This window comes from Hippocampus guttulatus, chromosome 6 (assembly GCF_054856545.1).
Source record: "Hippocampus guttulatus isolate MCC_2025c chromosome 6, RoL_Hgut_1.0, whole genome shotgun sequence".
In the NCBI taxonomy this organism is placed as follows: domain Eukaryota; kingdom Metazoa; phylum Chordata; class Actinopteri; order Syngnathiformes; family Syngnathidae; genus Hippocampus; species Hippocampus guttulatus.
This window is the reverse complement of record NC_141266.1, coordinates 11,106,012-11,124,852: the sequence shown is the minus strand read 5'-3', so window position 1 is coordinate 11,124,852 and position 18,841 is coordinate 11,106,012. Positions and strand designations below refer to the sequence as shown.

The following is an 18,841-nucleotide window of genomic DNA, read 5'->3' as shown; positions in this document are numbered from 1 at the left end:
TTTTGATCTATTAATAATTCGAATTGCTTTTTTTTTGTAGGTTGAGAATAGGGAGTGTGTTTGTTTTGCAGGCATTTCCCCATATTTCCACACAGTAGGTCATATATGGTAAGAATAATGAAGAATATAATGTGTACAAAGATCTCTTATTCAGCACTTCCTTGGTTTTGTAGAGGATCCCTACGGTTTTGGCTATTTTTCTTTTTACGTTATCGATATGTGGCTTCCAACATAGTTTTGAGTCTATTACTAATCCGAGAAACTTGGTTTCATACGCTCTTTCTATCTCAATTGAGTTTACCATAATTTTAGCTTGGTGTTTGATTGGTCTTGTGCCAAAAACAATTAACTTCGATTTTTTCAGGTTAAGTGACAATTTATTTCTGTCGAACCAGTTTTTTAATTTGTTTAATTCGTTTTCTACGGTTGTCAGGAGCTGTTTCAGATTTATTCCAGAACAGTAGAAAGTTGTATCATCAGCAAATAGGAGACATTTAAATTGTTTTGAGACCTTGCAGATATCATTTATATATAAGATGAATAGTTTTGGACCAAGCACTGACCCCTGAGGAACTCCGTGAGTGATTTTCAGTTGATTCGTTTTTTTATTGTTGAGTTGCACGTACTGATATCTGTTTTCTAAATAACTTTTTATCCATTTATAAGCTACACCTCTAATGCCATATCTTTCTAGTTTTTTCAATAATATACTGTGATCAATATGTTCAAACGTACACCCAAGTCCTGTAAGTTTGAAAGTATTTGCCAGTCAAAATATGTTTACCCCAAATTGGCGGCTCCACGCTTCTATAATAATGGGAGGCTTTTATCTCAGAACGTAATGTGTGCAGATGTGTACCCTAATTCAAATCTTTTATAAGGCAGCAGTTAATCAGTCTTTACAATTATTCCTGTACATTACAAAAGATGTGAACTTTTGTATTTTAAAAATATTTTATCATTTAGTTGCAATACTTAGGCGGCCCGTTGGTCCAGTGGTTAGCACGTCAACCTCACAGTGCACAATCAATGTCAGTCTCCGGCCTTCCTGCGTGAAGTTTGCATGTTCACCCCGGGCCTCCGTGGGTTTTCTCCGGGTACTCCGGTCTCCTCCCACATTCCAAAAACATGCATGGCAGGCTGATTGAACACTCTAAATTGTCCCGAGGTGTGAGTGATAGCGTGGAAGGTTGTTCGTCTCTCTGTGCCCTGTCATTAGCTGGCAACTGGTTCAGGGTATACCCCACCTACTGCCCGAAGATGGCTAAGAAAAGCGGAACGGAAAATGCATGAAGTTGTAATAATATTTCTTTTTTTTTTTCAAGATAAATATTTCATAGTCATTATTATTCTCTGTTGAGTAAAAATTTCCTATTCAGTGTTACTCATCATGAGGTGTGCGGGGTCCATTGTGAACACCAAAAATGGACAATTATGGTGAATGATTAGATTTGTTAGAATATTCTTCAGAGACCATCTTGTGGCCCACGGTTCCCAGCCTGGTGATGAACTGCTCTACTTTTTCCACAGCCTTGAATTTCCTTTCCTCTTTTCCACCTTAGATCATCTCTGACCTGGAATCATGGAACGAGGAACTGACCCAGCAGATGAGCGACTTTGACACTGAGGACCTGACGCTGGCTGAGCAGAGGCTTCAGCATCACGCAGACAAGGCGCTCACCATGAACAACCTCACCTTTGATGTTATCCATCAAGGCCAGGAGCTGCTCCAGTACGTCACAGAGGTCCAAGCATCAGGTGAGTGAAGAATATAAGAAATATAAATGTCCTCAACAGACTCCCTATGCTCTAGTGCAGGGGTGGGCAAACGTTTTGGCTCGGGGGCCGCATTGACTTTTAAAATTTGACAGAAGGGCCAGGTCAGCACGAGCTATGGTACATTAAAAAAAAAAACTGCATTTGTTGACAGTCCATATCAAACATCAACAGAACAAAAGCATGAAAGTACTGTATTAATATACTTTTTTAAAATGACGACAGTGTTGTTGATGACCTATTTTAGCCTGTGCATTTCTGCAGATGGGTTGTGATCAGACCAGTAGAAGTAGAGCGATACAGAGGTCCTAGGTGGTCGAAAAGATCCCGCCCCCCCCCCCCCCCTCCCTGTGTTCTGCAACTTCAAGTCAATGCACCACCTGGCGGTGAAATGCCTGTCATTACAAGTCCAATTGAAATGAATGCAATCATTTACATCGAACCTTAATTGTGGACCGACCTTCGGCGGGCCGGATTAAAAGGACCAACGGGCCGGATTCGGCCCGGGGGCCGTAGTTTGCGCACCTCTGCTCTAGTGTCTCACAAATACTATTAGGTCCATAAATATTTGGACAGTGTCAGACTGATCATGGTCACGAAGTGTGACCCAATGTACCACTGTTGATATGCGGATTCACTCTAGTGGTACACAAGCGTCACTGGACTAAAAGGTGAAACTGTGCATGATGTTGTATGTAACGTGGCTTAAAAAAAAAAAAAAAAAGAAATCCAGTTCAGTACTTTTTTTTTAAGTTCAGGTGTTTGTAACCTTTAACTATGTAATACATTAAGCCCAATTCATTTTGTGTTGAATCTTTCAGAACTGTTTATTCACCAACATTTTTTTAGTCACATTTTTATTTAACCTTTATGTGCAATAAGATAAGATATCCTTTATTTGTCCCACACTGGGGAAATTTACAGTTTACAATACGTTTCAATTGAATCGTTAAGGCTTTTTTTTTTCATTTTCATATACTGAATATATGAAAATCTATTACAGTATATTCAAACTGTGCATCATACATTATATACTCCAGTGGCTTACAATTATATATACTTTGTAGGAATAAAACCTCTGCCTCGTTTTTCATTTGCCACTGTATTCTCATGCCAGATATGGTGACTATAACTGCAGATGTCAAATTTGGTGTGTACATGCAGCTGAACCCTTGATTGTCACAGAATAAATGATCTGTATTCGCCACCTCAGTACGCCGTTTGCCTGCAAATACTTGTTGTTTACCAAGGTCCGTTATGCAATTTGCAACATGCCTATAAATGCAGAGGCAGGTTAATGCAAGCATTAAGGTCCCTGTAAAACGTGTGTTTGTTGTGATAGAGTATTCATCAGTCAGGTTTAACCGTGTGTGTGCATGTGTTTGTTGTGCAGGCGTGGAGCTGTTATGTGACCGAGATGTCGACATGGCCACACGTGTTCAGGATCTCCTGGAGTTTCTCCACGAGAAGCAGCAGGAGCTGGACCTGGCGGCCGAGCAGCACCGCAGGCATTTGGAGCAGTGTGTCCAGTTAAGACACCTGCAGGCTGAGGTCAAACAGGTACATGATTGAAGTTAACCAAAAACAGTCGACACAGAGGGAATCATTCAAATGTTCCACAGTTTTTGTCTTATTCATTGAATTGAATTAGAAAGGTGGTGGATATCGAGTTCACAACATTTTAATAGCACGTTGGGCCACAGCTTCCAATTATATCACAGCAGCATGGTGAAATGGTTCTGTCTCTACATGACATCCACTGATGACTCACCTCACGTAAATGCTTTCTCTCTCTCTCTCTCTTTCTCTCGCTCTCCCTCTCTATTTGTTTCTGATGTAAAGGCAGTGAACATAATAGACACTGAGTACTGCATGGTAAAGGTAAAAAAAATATTAAACCAAACTACTTAATTTTATCCCTTCCCCACAGATAGCGAGAGCACCCAATGTTTTGTCATTTTTCACGTTCAGTGCTGAAATTATCTGTAGATTTTTGGGATCTTTGTCATGTACTTTTTTCCCCCGTTTTCCAAATGGGGTTTCGCATTGGGTTAATTTGCTGTGGTATGAGAGATTACTCATATGTGACAATCTGCACTCGCAGCACGTGTGCGTACATCTTGTCGGTAACACTCATACATGTGCTGCCTCAGGACATTGAAACAGCAATGGAAACACTGGCCTGATAAAGTAACTGAAAACAGGCATCTTAACCGTGTTGTGTCATTTTTTTTCCAGACAAGGTTGAGTCGCAGTTTTGAGCTTTGTCCACACTGCAGGTGTGCATGCTGAGTCAGTCAAAGAGAAAGTGCATGCTTTATTGTTTGTTGTTTTGTTTGTCACGACTCCACCAGCAAAGTATGTATTTCTGGGCAAAACAGTGTGAGGAATAGGATACACAGTAAAGCGGATGACTAGGTTTAAAAAAAAATATATGTGAATAAAGCCCTTAGGTACACTTGTCTAATATGATTAGGACCTACACACAAGAGGTGTGGCAACAAAGAAGCAACATTGCGATGACTCAATCCTTATGGTAACTGATTCTGTGCTCCTGATCTTTTAACATCTTGCCACAATTGTGCTACAATATTGCTGGCTTCTCCCAGTGTGTGCTTGTGCAAAACATGAGGTGCCGCAAACATGAAGGAAACAATTCATTTGAGATTCCTGGTTGAGTTTGGGAAAGGACCAACTGAGTGTTTCAAATTGTTCCGAGAGCCTTACAGATCTCATGAAATGTTGCAACGGGTCTCCGAATGGCACAAATGCTTCAGGAGTGGCCGAGAGAAGGTGATGGACGAGGAGCCCATATTAGGATGGGATTACATGACTGACTGAGAAAAGTGACATCATCATTCAGCTTTTGCGGCGAGCTGTGCTGTTTATGACACATGGTTGTGCCTTTCCCCAACTTAATCAGGAATTTCAAATTGATGCTTTCCTCCATGTTTTTGCCAACTCCAGGGGGACGAGAATCACATTGAGGGCATGGGGAAGCGTGACCGCAGATTATGAATGAATAAAAAGCGTAGAGTGATCGAAAGAAACCATATTGTAGTGGATTAGTGACATAAGCAATTAGACAATTGGTATGTCATGCGCCCAGCTGCCATAACCTGGTTTCTTTATCGCACTTCATGTACTGTACATAGCACAAAGCAAAATAGATGAAATCGAAACATGTATTGTGTTGTCTTTTAGGTGCTGGGTTGGATCCGTAATGGCGAGTCCATGTTGAATGCCGGGCTGATCACGGCCAGTTCATTACAAGAAGCTGAGCAGTTGCAGAAGGAACACGAGCAATTTCAGCATGCGATTGAGGTAAACCAAATATCGCTGAGAGTATTTCTGGCTGAGAGTAATGTGAAGCAGCATGTCAATCTGCTAGAGTCTGGACTCATAATTTATTGTTAGCAGTCGTGTCACCAACCCTGTATTTTGAGTCACATTACCGGTATATTCCTCCCCATGCATATTCTACTCCCCACTGTGTCCTCCTGTCTTTCTGTCACACTTGATTTGCATAATTTGGTGACGCACTATTGAGCAAATCCGAATTTCTCTCAAGCCTTGGGATTGTCTGGCAACCAGTTCAGGGGTAACCCTACCTTTTGCCCAGAGTCAGCTGGGATAGGCTCCAAGTGTGCCCGCAACCCTCATGAGGATAAGCGGATTAGAAAATGGATGGATGGAAGATTTTTTCATGGTTTTTTTTCAGGATTCCCCCTCCCATGCCCTTTTCCACCCGTTTTTTTTTGGGGGGGGGGGTTGTTTTGTCTTGTTTTTTGGTTGGAAAACATTGGTTTTTGTTTGTTTGTTTGTTTTGAGAATTTGGGGTTTGTAAAACGAAAGATGATTGATGGAGGTTTTTCTTGATGAGTCCTTTTAATATTGCCCAAGTTCGTGTAGTTCCACTTCAGAATCTTCGTTGCTACCTTTCACTTTCACTTTTTTGATTCTCCAAGAGCCATGTCATGCCAACATGCCAACTCTTTCTCACAGGTCATCACAAGAAATGGTATGATGAATGAATAATTCTTTCCCCAGTTAGTGTTGCGTTAAAGAGTCACCGGCTAAAATAGTTCAATTGTTCAATATCCACATAAACACTGAGGTTTTTTTAAACATGAATTGAAATGTGAAGTTTGTTTAACATTTACTGTATGTGCAATAGATTTGAATTGAATCGTTATTTAAGCACAGTGTTAATGTTTGATTGATAATGTAAGTTTTAGGAATACAACCTCGCTGCTGTTTTTGATTAACGCTTAAGCTACTATGCTCCTGTAATGTAATGTTGGCCATGATGGTGGTACTTGAAGAACTACAGTAAGTATTTATTTTCGGTGGTAATTGGTATAAAAAGTTTGACAACCCCTGACTTGAACAATTTGTGCACCATGACACAAATGATGTTTTTGCTCAACCCTCATATAGAAAACCCATCAGAGTGCACTTCAGGTGCAGCAGAAGGCAGAGGGTCTACTTCAGGCTAACCACTACGACATGGACATGATCCGAGACTGTGCAGAGAAGGTCCCCCCACGCCCCACACTGTCACTTTTTTATAGACAAACATTTCAAAATGCGAGCTGACAGCATGCTAACATGTGTGCATTTACTGTGAAGGTGGCAGACCACTGGCAGCAGCTGATGCTGAAGATGGAAGACAGACTCAAGCTGGTTAATGCTTCTGTGGCCTTCTATAAGACCTCTGAACAGGTGAGTTTGTGCGTTACTCGGTTTGTGCAAGGGATGCCGGATGCCATCGTATGTGCATATTTATTTCATGCTTATTTTCTGTGTGAGGGGGCAGCGGAAGCCTTGGCTTGCAGAGTCACATTTATGGGGATTTGTGCGTTGCATGATTATCTCAGGTATGCAGTGTGTTGGAAAGCCTGGAGCAGGAGTACAAGCGAGAAGAGGATTGGTGTGGTGGTGCCGATAAACTGGGCCCCAACAGCGAGTCAGATCATGTCACCCCCATGGTCAGCAAACATCTGGAGCAGAAAGAGGCTTTTCTCAAGGTGAGAAGTCTCTGTCATGAAAAAAATCATCCTGCAAGAATATGTTGCTAACACATGCAATTGCTCGTACGATAGTTAAGATTCACCACGAGTTGTAATGGAAAATGTACTCAGTCAGTCCCTTGTCTCTGCGGCTACTTTCTGTACAGGCCTGCACGCTGGCTAGACGCAATGCTGATGTCTTCCTGAAGTATCTGCACAGGAACAGTGTTAACATGCCTGGAATGTTGTCACATGTCAAAGCGCCGGAGACGCAGGTTAAAAGTAAGTGGATGAATAAGCCTAAGCATCTTGAAATGGAAAAAAAACATATATGTGTGTGTATGTGTGTGTGTGTGTATATATATATCCATCCATCCATCCATCCATTTTCCGAACCGCTTGATCCTCACTAGGGTCGCGGGGGGTGCTGGAGCCTATCCCAGCCGTCTTCGGGCAGTAGGCGGGGACACCCTGAATCAGTTGCCAGCCAATCGCAGGGCACACAGAGACGAACAACCATTCACGCCCACACTCACACCTAGGGACAATTTAGAGCGTCCAATCAGCCAGCCATGCATGTTTTTGGAATGAGGGAGGAAACCGGAGCACCCGGAGAAAACCCACGCAGGCCCGGGGAGAACATGCAAACTCCACACAGGGAGGCCGGAGCTGGAATTGAACCCGGTACCTCTGCACTGTGAAGCCGACGTGCTAACCACTGGACTACCGGGCCGCCGTGTGTGTGTGTGTGTGTGTGTGTATATATATAAAAAAAAATAATATATATATATATATATATATATATATATATATATATATATATATATATATATATATATATATATATTTATTATTATTATTTTTTTAATCACTGCACTGAAAGGTGTGAACAAATGTTTTCGTGGTAATTTTCAAAGACCACCCATTGTGGAGAAAATAAACCATTACAGGAGACACAAACACTGAATGTTGAAGTGAGATTTTTACATAGTTAATGGTCAAATTATAAGGGCGAAAATTTTAGACAAGCAACCTTTCTCCCTAGTTTTATTTTTCATGTTTTCAATAATGATTTAACCACCAAACCGTTTGAATTCCGATGTTGCTGTTTAATTAAGGCAAAACGTTGTGTTTGTGTTTTTTTCATGAGACATCTTGAATGAGTTGCTGCAGCGAGAGAACAGGGTGCTACACTTCTGGACCATGAGGAAGCGGAGGCTAGATCAGTGCCAGCAATATGTGGTGTTTGAACGCAGCGCCAAGCAGGTGTGCTTTTGTACATTCGTGTTCTGAATGTGTGTGAGTACACGAAACACATTTTACACTCTAAGTAATAGAAAAGAAACCGAGGTAGTATGATGTCATTCCCCACTGAATTTATAAAATAGTAACATTTAAATTCATTTAAATAAAAAGTATTGTTCAGTTGTTCTTTCTGAAATAAAAATGTTAATTACCCAATGTCAGCAGAGAGTGAGTATATCGCCGCGTCTTAAAATTTTAATTTTGCATTCATCTGCTCCTTTGGTGTGCAATAAGCCATGAATATGACATGAAATTGTTCTCTTGTCCAAAAAGTGTGAAATGACATCAACTAGGAAAACACACACACACGCACACACATTTTTTTTTTAAATAAAGCAAAAAGATTCATTCATATATTTTCGATTCTACCTTTTAGACTGATGAATCAATACGTTGACCTTTTGGAGAGGACGTCCGTCCTCCATTTGTTTTGAGTGCAGATTTTGTTTTTCTCAGTAAAAATATGTGTCTTATCCAGGAAGTGGTGTAAACCGGCAGACATTCGTAACAATGACAGTCTTAAAGAAAGCTATGATTACATGGTTCAAAAACATCACAATCTAAGATTATTCCAGACAAGGGCGAAAGAGCTGTGTCTCCCACAAAGCCGTTATTTTGCTCACCTCAGGCATTACTGAACATGTAAACACGGCCAGAGTTTGCCTTATTCTGTCAAATTATCCTTTATCTTCTTCTTACCGCTCACAGCTAACTTTGGCCCATAGGCCGGCTACGCCTTGTCCTGGTTGCCTGCCATTGGCAGGCTTTCCATCTTGTTACAGTAAAATGAATTCGTGTGGAAGAGAAAGGTTCCCTCTTGTGGTTTTTGGTGAACACTACAGGCATACCACAACATGGTCAGAGGGAACAGTTGGTGCCGCTGCCATTACATATCCAGTAATACTGACTTGTTGAGCAGTCCATAATAAAAACAAGTCTGACAAAAAATGACCAATGTCTGTTTCATATGCTAAAGAAAATGTGGATTGAGAAAATGGAAGGTGTGTCAAATTGATGTAACGGGAATTCCTTTCGTGGAACAGTACTAAACAGGGGGTCATGTGTTTCCACAGGCCTTGGAGTGGATCCACGACACTGGCGAGTTTTACCTATCCACGCACACATCCACTGGCTCCAGCATTCACCACACGCAGGAGCTTTTGAAAGAGCATGAAGACTTCCAGATCACAGCTAAGGTGTAATTTGTTTCTTTGCTTTCGAACCACTTTTTTTCAAAGGTCAGGAGCGAGTGCCTCTTGTAATTCGTTTTTTTCTTTGAATATGTTCTGTTTATTTTGATAAGATGCATGTCAGAACTGTCCTGCATTCAAATGGGAGGCCCGTTCTCTGTGTCACATATTGTTTCCATTTTAGGTATCACCGGTATTATGTTGTGAATAAGCTTATGTGCCAATCACTGATTCCCAACTCTCCCCTTTTCTCGCCCCTGTGTGTTATCTACCTTTCCCTCCCTCAATGTGCTGCTATTGACAGCAAACCAAAGAGCGTGTAAAGCTGTTGATCCAGCTGGCCGATGGTTTTTGTGACAAGGGCCACGCCCATGCCCTGGAGATAAAGAAATGGGTGTCCTCTGTGGACAAGCGCTACAGGGATTTTTCTCTCCGTATGGACAAATACAGGACCTGCCTGGAATCGGCGCTCGGCATTTCTTCCGACTCCAACAAGGCAGTGAGTGTTCACCAATAATGATATCAACAGGAAAAAAAAATCTCATACATAAAGACCTTGGTTTGAGATTTGATGAGTTTTGTTTTGTTTTTTTGTTTTTTTTGGGGGGGGGGGTGTTTTGTTTTTTTATGTTGCCACGAGAGATGTTGGATGTCTGATAAAAAAGTAGGATTGAGGCCTTTAGCCTTCCTTAGAGAGATAATTTTGTTGTGTTTGTTTTTCATAATATTCACACATTTTGTGGTCCCGCAGATTTACAAAATGTATCCTTAATTAACCTTATTTACTTCAATTCCAACTATATGTGTTGTTCCAGTATATTTTAATAAGCTGGTGTGAAAAGAAGGCAAATGCACCGCAAATATTGACGGGGTGGTGAGTGGTGAAACGCTACCATGGCCATTGTGCAGAACATAATAGCGACAGTCTATTTGTTTTCAGAGTAAAGAGCTACAACTGGACATCATCCCAGCTAGCGCCCCGGGTTTAGAGGTCAAGTTGAGAGATGCTGCTCATGAACTCAATGAGGAAAAGAGGAAGTCCGCAAGGAGGAAAGAGTGAGTGACACATACCCCTGGCATATCTTCTCCTGATGATGAACAAAACTACTTGAACATTTTCAAATAAATTCCATTGTCTTTGTGTTTTTAGATTTATAATGGCTGAGCTGATCCAAACAGAGAAAGCCTATGTCAGAGACCTGCGTGAGTGCATGGATGTAAGTCACAAACTAATTACTTAAAGGCACTTTCAATTCTATGCAAACGACGTAGTAGGTGATTTCTTTAATTCGGAATTTAACATTTCCATGTACAGTACCAACTATGTGATTTCACATTAAGGTAAAACTGGCGGGTTATAAAGAGAACAGCATCTCTCATTGTCGTGGTGACCCTGAACCACCCTAATTGGTGGTCGAGAATGTTGGTGACATCTCTCCTGTTGTGTTCATTCTGGTCCAATTGCGTGCAGGTTTTGCTCACCTTTTCAAACGTTGACATGATCAGACTATTTCGTCTGTCAATCATCAAGCTCTTTAACATTCCAGTATTTACTCTTCCAGACACTGTACTATGTGGATTGAAAGTTAATTATAATTTCATGACTGTAGGCGGTGACCTGGAAAAAAAAAAAAGGCTGAGGACAAAAAGAGTTGAATTTGAAATAAATACTGAAATACATGGACAGACACACTCATTGATCATTTTTGCGTTAATTGCATGAAGGCAAATTCGTCTTGGCCTCAACTTTTGCTCACATTATAAACATAACGGGCTATACCGTTGCGCCGATTGCAAGTCTGGCGTGAGGGGCGGAGTAAATCCGCGCAGGGGTGGACTAGACTAAGTTTTGGTATTTTTGCAGAGTTTTGCACCATTGTGGGTGTGAACACAATCAACTTGTTTCTCTACCAATCGTAAAGGCTCCTTTCAATCCCTTTAAATAACGTTTACGAGAGGCGCATTGATATTATTCGACATGGTTGGAAACAATGAAGAAGGATCTGCAAGCAGACCTCTACAGGCAGATGACATAAAGATGGCAAGAAAGATGGCAAATCTGTGAAGTGGGCACTTGGAGACCAGCTTTCACCCGGATTGTAGCTTTCCATGTGTGGCCACCCTTCATCGCTGTGCCGGGGCCAGTGGGTGATTTAAACCACATATAATATAGAAGATAATAATAATAATAATAATAATAATGCTTTCAATTAGTTAATGTGCGCAATGATTCAGAGGGTTCGATGCACGCTGTTGTCATATTCATGAAATACGATGACATCCACCACACATGCCCCACAGAGCTCAGAAGCTGTCTGCCTACAGCGCGATCAAATTTACCAAAGTCACATTACACTACCTGCGCCAATAGATAGGTGTGGTTCCAGCAAGGGTAAAGTTTAGTCTACTTTCAGCCACCAAACTGTCAGTTGTGCTACACACATGTCAAAGGAAACACCGTGGGTACGCCAGAACGCCCAACGTGGCGCAGACAGATGAACTAAATCCCCAAACAAGCGCTTCAAGGCTTGCTTCGGCACGACAATCAGGATACACCAGTGTTTGCAGTGGAGTACAGCTGCGCTGTCTTACGAGGTGGTAACATACAGAGCAGCTGTGAACAGGTTTTATGGTTCATGTTTTTTACCAGAGGTAATAAATATAATCCCGTTAATTTGCATGACTAAAGACTATGTGTCCAGTGATGGGGTCAAATGGGCCAAATAGATAACTACCTGTACATACATACATATATATATACAGTATATATATATATATATATATATATATATATATGTACGTATGTGTATATACAGTATATATGTGTATATATATATATATATGTGTGTATGTATGTCATTTGTCGCATACACAACAATTTTTCTCTTTAGCTCAAGTAATCTATTGCATGTTTAAGATCTTTTACAATATGCATTGCTTTTATTGCTGTGAGATAAATGTTAATAAGCTAAATTCTAACATACAGACTTATCTATGGGAAATGAGCAGTGGTGTGGAGGAGATTCCTCCAGGCATCGTCAACAAGGAGCACATCATTTTTGGGAACATGCAAGACCTCTACGAGTTCCATCACAAGTCAGTTGAGCAGTGATATTTGACTTTTGGTGTTCTGCACACACATACATTTGAGTGTCAGATATACTACTATACTGTATGTAATACTGTATTGTCTTTCTGAGCGACTTTACTTGATCATCTAAAGTAGGAACGATTGACTCGTAAGAAATCCAACATCATTCTAGAACCTCTGTGTCTGGTTCTACACAGCATCTTCTTGAAAGAGTTGGAGAAATATGAGCAGCTTCCAGAGGATGTTGGTCATTGTTTCGTTACCTGGGTGAGTTGGGATTTTTCACAACAGCAACAAACAGTAAAAAACAAAATGACACAAAGGCTGCCGTTTGATAATTAATTTAACTTTAATTATGTGTATTAAACTAAATCCAGTCGTTAATGGTTTTCTGCTATTGAGATTTTTGCTGGCAAAATGTTTTTAAAAAAATATGTCTTACATCCTCGTTTTGAAGGGACATAAATAGCTTATTGTTTGAACACTCGCCTTGGTACATTTTATGGGCAGCACAATGCGCCATTATATGGCAGGAAACACACTGGCATTTATTTATTTAGTATTTTTAAAACTTTTTTTTTTGCATGTGTTAATCAAGGTAGGCATGCGCCAACTACACCGCTACGCGCACTTCCTTTTTATTTACCCTTAAATCAAAAACTTCTCAAGCCCAACTGGTTTCAACTGCAATTATCTTGTAAGCAAAATTTAAAAAAGAAATTGTTACATTTTAAAAGTATGTTTTTGATCCCACTCAGGCTGACAAATTTCAGATGTACGTGAACTACTGTAAAAACAAACCCGACTCCACACAGCTCATCTTGGAGCACGCTGGACCATATTTTGATGTAAGTAACTGCTTACAATATGGAAATCAGAATTGTGCATTAGTTTCTCTTTTCCGAAGTGAATTGATCAAATTCAAAAAGTCTGCATATTTTAGACAAATTGGTGTTATTTGGTTTTACAGGAAATCCAGCAAAGGCATCGTCTTGCCAACTCTATCTCATCCTACTTGATCAAACCAGTCCAAAGAATTACTAAATACCAACTGCTTCTTAAGGTACAGTACAGCAACACACTGCTCGAACTCCCTAACTGATAAAACTCATTTACAGCCACACTGACACCTTGAATTATGAACTTAATTGGTTCCATGATCTGGTTTGGAACTCGAAAGGTTCATCATTTAAGGTAATATTTCCCATTGAAATGAATGAAAATGTGAAGAATGTGAAGAAAAGTTACACTACATCATTTTTAACTTGAATTTGAAGAGGAGCTGCATTTGAATAAAGACCATGCATTCTGTAAATAGTATTTTCTGACAAAAATGAAAAGATTTCCGGACCTTGTTTCGACCACCACATTAATCATTTGTGATTGGATGATCGAGGGTGCAATGGCGGAACCTCTGCCTACATGTGCAACTGTTTGCTGCTTTTCACCGTGGAATGATACAACTAGTTTTCAGTGAACAGCAATTCATTCTGCTTGTTGCCAATGATGGTTTACGTAGCGCGAGAAGAGACACAGCATTGATCCGTCCACTCAGTGTAACCCGAATGGTTCATAAAAAGGAATGTTTGTCACTGGAGGTTCCACTGTGTTCTTTCATATTGTTTTGTGTGTGTTTAGGAGCTGTTGACATGCTGTGAGGAAGGAAAAGGAGAGATCAAGGATGGTCTCGAGGTGATGCTAAGTGTCCCCAAAAGAGCCAATGATGCCATGCACCTCTCTATGCTGGATGGTGGGTTTAAAAACACACACACACACACACAGCGCGATTCTTATACTGCACTTGTTCCTTCAGTTTAACGAATCATTCCAAATAGACTGACAAATATTATAGGGTTCAATTTTAAGCGTTTTTCACACTGCACAAGGTTTTTGTGTTGTTCACCGTGAGACTGGTGCCTTTGCCGTGGCTTACATGTTAGAAAGAAGGAGGAAGAGGGAAAGTTCAGGATGTGTTGCTTGGCTATATTTTATTTTAATCTTAAAATTAAATTGTGAAAAATCAAGGTTTTTCTTTTGTTTTGTTTTTTAACCACCACTTTCAACCATCCTGGTACAGTCAGCTAGTTGGGGATCTCTGTCCATCGTTGTGCCTACATTACTATGTCACAGTACGGTCATTTTGTCTCTTGTCCTAAATCTCAGGACACAGCACAGCGCACTGACATCCAAATTGAAAAGTTGATTTGGCCATTTTTTTTTTTTTGGGCGGGAAATATCACCTCGCATGTTGCCACGCAGCACAGCATACTGTTTCACAGCAGCACCCTCACAATGAATGGCATGATTTACCGTATTTTTCGGATTGCACGTCGCTCCGGATTATAAATCGCACCAGCCAAAAAATGCATAATTAAGACGGAAAAAACATATATAAGTCGCACTGGACTATAAGTCGCATTTTTGGGGGAAATTTATTTGATAAACTCCAACACCAAAAGCATACATGTCATCTTCAAATGTAATTTAAAATAAAAATAAAACTATAGAACAACAGGCTGAATAAGTGTACGATATGCTAACGTTACATGACGTTTAAACAACGAACTGTGAATGTGCCTGGTATGGTCACGTAACATATTAAGAGACAACTATAGCACAAAGAACATGCTAACAAATTTACCAAACCATCAGCGTCACTCCAAATCGCTAAATCCAATGAAATCTTCATGCTCCGTGTCACTTTTAAACAACTCCACCAACTCTGGGGATAGAAGATGCAGCGCTTCCTCTTCTACGTCGCTTATGTCAGAGTCATCGTCAGTTGTTTTTCTCAGGTACCGCCAAGATGAAAAGTATCAACGCAGGCCAAGAACACCCTCTTGCGGTTTAATGTCTAAGTAACATGTGATCTGTACAATGTGTTAACCGTTTCACACATAAGTCGCTCCAGAGTGTAAGTCGCACCCCCGGCCAAACTATGAAAAAAACGGACTTATACTCCGGAAAATACGGTACTGTACACTATCCTCTGTAGAGGACAGTGTGAAGAGGCCTAAAGAGTCTGTCTTTTTGTATTGTTTCCACTAATTGCTGATTTTGTCATAGAAATGTCATTATTGCCACTCAGCAGAAATTGTTCAACTATCACTCAGGATTCAAGTTGCCACCCACACACTGCATTTGAACGGATACAGACTCAAACTCTGCCTTTTGTCTTGTTGCCTCAGGGTTCGATGGGAATATTGACTCCCAAGGAGAACTAATTCTTCAGGAGTCCTTCCAGGTTTGGGATCCCAAAACTTTGATCCGCAAGGGCCGTGACCGCCACCTTTTCCTCTTTGAGATGTCACTGGTTTTCAGTAAGGAAGTGAAAGACTCGAACGGACGCAGCAAATACCTTTACAAGAGCAAGCTCTTTGTGAGTAATTGACACTCATGCTTGGGCTTCGTTCTTTCCATATGTTGTGTGATTGCAAACTTTTATATGCATTTTTGTGATCTTTACGTACACAGACGTCAGAGCTGGGGGTGACAGAGCACGTGGAGGGGGATCCTTGTAAGTTTGCCCTCTGGGTGGGCAGGACTCCGACCTCGGACAACAAAATTGTGCTCAAGGTGCAGTATAAACAAGATACTGACTTATCATGTTTTTATTTCAAATACTCTAAAAATATGCATCGAAACAAATATGTTTGATTGACAAATCCAATCAAGATATGAATTCACATCAAATAAATGTGAATCAAGATATGCAATTTACCAGCACCAAGAACCAGTATTTTACCACAGTAATAGTTACAATTTCAAGTTTAGATTTCGACTGCTTTTTGACTCTTGTTTTAACACATTTCATAAACACCAAGCAAAGCCAACCCCCGCTCCCTTCCATTTTGCTGTATGTGAAAGTTTGGAAATCCCTAATGGTGTGTATGTTTTCATTTAAATGTGGGCATATGTGGTAGGTGTCTGTCTGTCTATGTGCCTCATTATGTAAATTGTGATGACCATCCAAATCTGCTCCTTATGTAACGTGTCATTATTGCAGCCTCGATGCGTGCTGCTGTCAAAATGAAGGAGGAAGAAGAGCAGGATGCGTCACTGACAGAAATTAGATGCTGACAATCCACGTCTTTCTGTAGTGTGGGATTAAGCAGACAAGACCATTGTCATTACATCATTGCACATTAATCACAGCAACAAAGTACATGTGGTCGAGAAAAAAAGCTATTTCTTTTTCAAAGCCCTATAATCCACTTTATGTTTCATGTTATTGTGATTTTCCTTCTCATTTTCATCTGTATTTCTACAAATGGATGACTTTTACAATTATGGATGTTATGCATGTTTTGTTCCAGGCTTCAAGCATTGAAAACAAGCAGGACTGGATCAAACACATTCGTGAGGTCATTCAGGAGCGAACGGTGCATCTGCGCGGTGCTCTGAAGGAGCCCATTCACATCCCCAAAGCCACCAGCGCCAAACATAAAGGCAGACGGTAAGCTCACAGAGCATCTTTTGTTTGTGTCTTCGTTTTGACAGCAATCACTAAAAGAGCAAGTCTATTCTCTTGTGGCGTCCAGTTAACCCAGCTGGGCTGTGTTTGACTCAAACAATGCAACGCCATCTGAAATGAACACTATACTGACACTATGGTCAAACTATCCACCTGCAGAGATGGAGAAGAGCTCGACAGCCAAGGAGATGCTAGCAGTCAACCTGACACCATCTCAATCGCCTCAAGGACATCCCAGAACACACTGGATAGTGATAAGGTAGAGGAACACACACACACACACACACACACACACTCACTCGCACTCTATGCCAGGGAAGAGCAAATGGCAGACATGTGGCAAAATTTTAGTGCCCCCAGATTACCCTCCCCCGCAACAAACTTTATTTATTTATCTATTTGCTCATTTGTTTTTGTTTTTTAGTGTGTGTGTGTGAGTTCTTCTAGAGTGAACCAAGAAAGCCCACAATATTATTTTTCTGGGGTTAAACTTTAGGTTTTCATTAAATTTTGGACCATGTTTTTGGTTCAAATGTTAGCTACAGTTCCCAAATTGTTTGTGTTCCAAGATTTCACTATTTTAGGCATATGACCAAGCATACCAAGGGAACAACATTATATTTCCGGCACCCACTTCATTCACTTGTAATTGAGTGTGACGACTGCAGCCTGTTGACATGCAACAGTCTCTCTTCAACGCGTTTCCTTTTGGAAGTTTTGTGTGACACTCCATCTGACTACTTTGTGTGTGTGTGTGTGTGTGTGTGTGTGTGTGTGTGTGTGTGTGTGTGTGTGTGTGTGTGTGTGTGTGTGTGTGTGTGTGTGTGTGTGTGTGTGTGTGTGTGTGTGTGTGTGTGAATGCGTGCGGGAGCATGTGTGTTTGTGTAAGAGAGATTCACTGGAAGCCTGGACTCTCGGCACCGGTTATATTGGGTAATAGCACCACAGAAGGCCCGTCCTCCTACGCTCAGTATGAGCAAACTTAACAAGCACTGCACACGAACGACCGCAAAAGTATTTCAATATTTTTAAGTTTCACTGATTGTAAAGTGAAGCCAGGCTTGTTTTGACCTTGTTTTTCCCTGCTCTAACAAGAAAGGCAAGACAGTTAAATGGAATGGAATGGATTGGTCTTTGAAGGCTCGTTACATGTTTTAGTAGTTTCAAAGACACAAAATATTATTATTAAGTGTCCAGTCTGTTGAGGACTTGTATGACTACATCTTTGAAATGTGCACAATACCATTTGCCAAATAGATATTCCTCTGGTCAATTTCCTGGCTTTGAATGCTTCTTTATCTCTCAGGCTCTCTGTGAGGATTCTGTGTGAAACCTCTCATTCAGGAGGCGGTGACACTGGTGTGCTTGTGTACTGTTTTTTTGTATGCGCGGGCTCGTGTTCCTGTGTGCATCCGCTTCAGTGACTGACTTGTCAGCTGCTTCAGCCTCCCACTCACAGAGGATGCTCGCCTCTATGCCAGACAGAAAAGAACCCTTTTAAGTTCTCGCCGCTTTCATTCTATCGCTTTGCTTCTGAAAAAATAGAAATTACAGTAAACCCCTGAGTTCCTCTTTAATTTTTGTTACTGAACTGCGATTCGTCAGACTTTCAAGAAGGCATCGATGGATTTTATATTTTGAATAGCTCTGCGGTGAAGAATGATCCCCATTCCAATAGAGTTTTACTGACTATTAATGTGGACGGTATTGACGGTGGATCAAGGATTGGTTGACTCATTGCACTACTTTTTCCTCAAGTTTCTTTTTTGGGGGGTTTTTGTCGACTTATCGTGTGAGGCTCTCAGTGGTAATAAAGCAGCCCTTGGGGGTTGTGCTGCCCGTTTGCATTAGAAAACTTTTGGGGCTTTTCTCACAATGAGGGAGTGGAAAACAATGGAAAAATTGGAGGAAAGAATTGCACATCCAGTTTCGCAACTTCTCAGCTCACTGGCTTTACCACACTACCAAAGGGTATGTTGAAAATCAAAATGGA

The 18,841-nt window shown here is 40.9% G+C and overlaps 1 protein-coding gene across 2 annotated transcripts in view; it reads left to right on the top strand.

Moving 5' to 3' along the window:
* triob (trio Rho guanine nucleotide exchange factor b) overlaps positions 1–18,841 on the top strand; it is a 100,179-nt gene that overhangs the window by 55,621 nt on the left and 25,717 nt on the right. For both annotated transcript variants that reach the window (XM_086114467.1, XM_086114466.1), the window contains 21 exons: positions 1,563–1,758; positions 3,170–3,336; positions 4,981–5,100; positions 6,217–6,315; positions 6,409–6,501; positions 6,657–6,806; positions 6,956–7,070; positions 7,939–8,054; positions 9,167–9,289; positions 9,588–9,782; positions 10,224–10,339; positions 10,434–10,500; positions 12,270–12,379; positions 12,572–12,641; positions 13,133–13,222; positions 13,345–13,437; positions 14,013–14,124; positions 15,563–15,753; positions 15,849–15,950; positions 16,691–16,830; positions 17,008–17,107. In XM_086114467.1, coding sequence (XP_085970593.1) covers positions 1,563–1,758; positions 3,170–3,336; positions 4,981–5,100; positions 6,217–6,315; positions 6,409–6,501; positions 6,657–6,806; positions 6,956–7,070; positions 7,939–8,054; positions 9,167–9,289; positions 9,588–9,782; positions 10,224–10,339; positions 10,434–10,500; positions 12,270–12,379; positions 12,572–12,641; positions 13,133–13,222; positions 13,345–13,437; positions 14,013–14,124; positions 15,563–15,753; positions 15,849–15,950; positions 16,691–16,830; positions 17,008–17,107 — 2,565 coding nt within the window. The remainder of the gene's footprint in view (positions 1–1,562; positions 1,759–3,169; positions 3,337–4,980; positions 5,101–6,216; positions 6,316–6,408; positions 6,502–6,656; positions 6,807–6,955; positions 7,071–7,938; positions 8,055–9,166; positions 9,290–9,587; positions 9,783–10,223; positions 10,340–10,433; positions 10,501–12,269; positions 12,380–12,571; positions 12,642–13,132; positions 13,223–13,344; positions 13,438–14,012; positions 14,125–15,562; positions 15,754–15,848; positions 15,951–16,690; positions 16,831–17,007; positions 17,108–18,841) is intronic.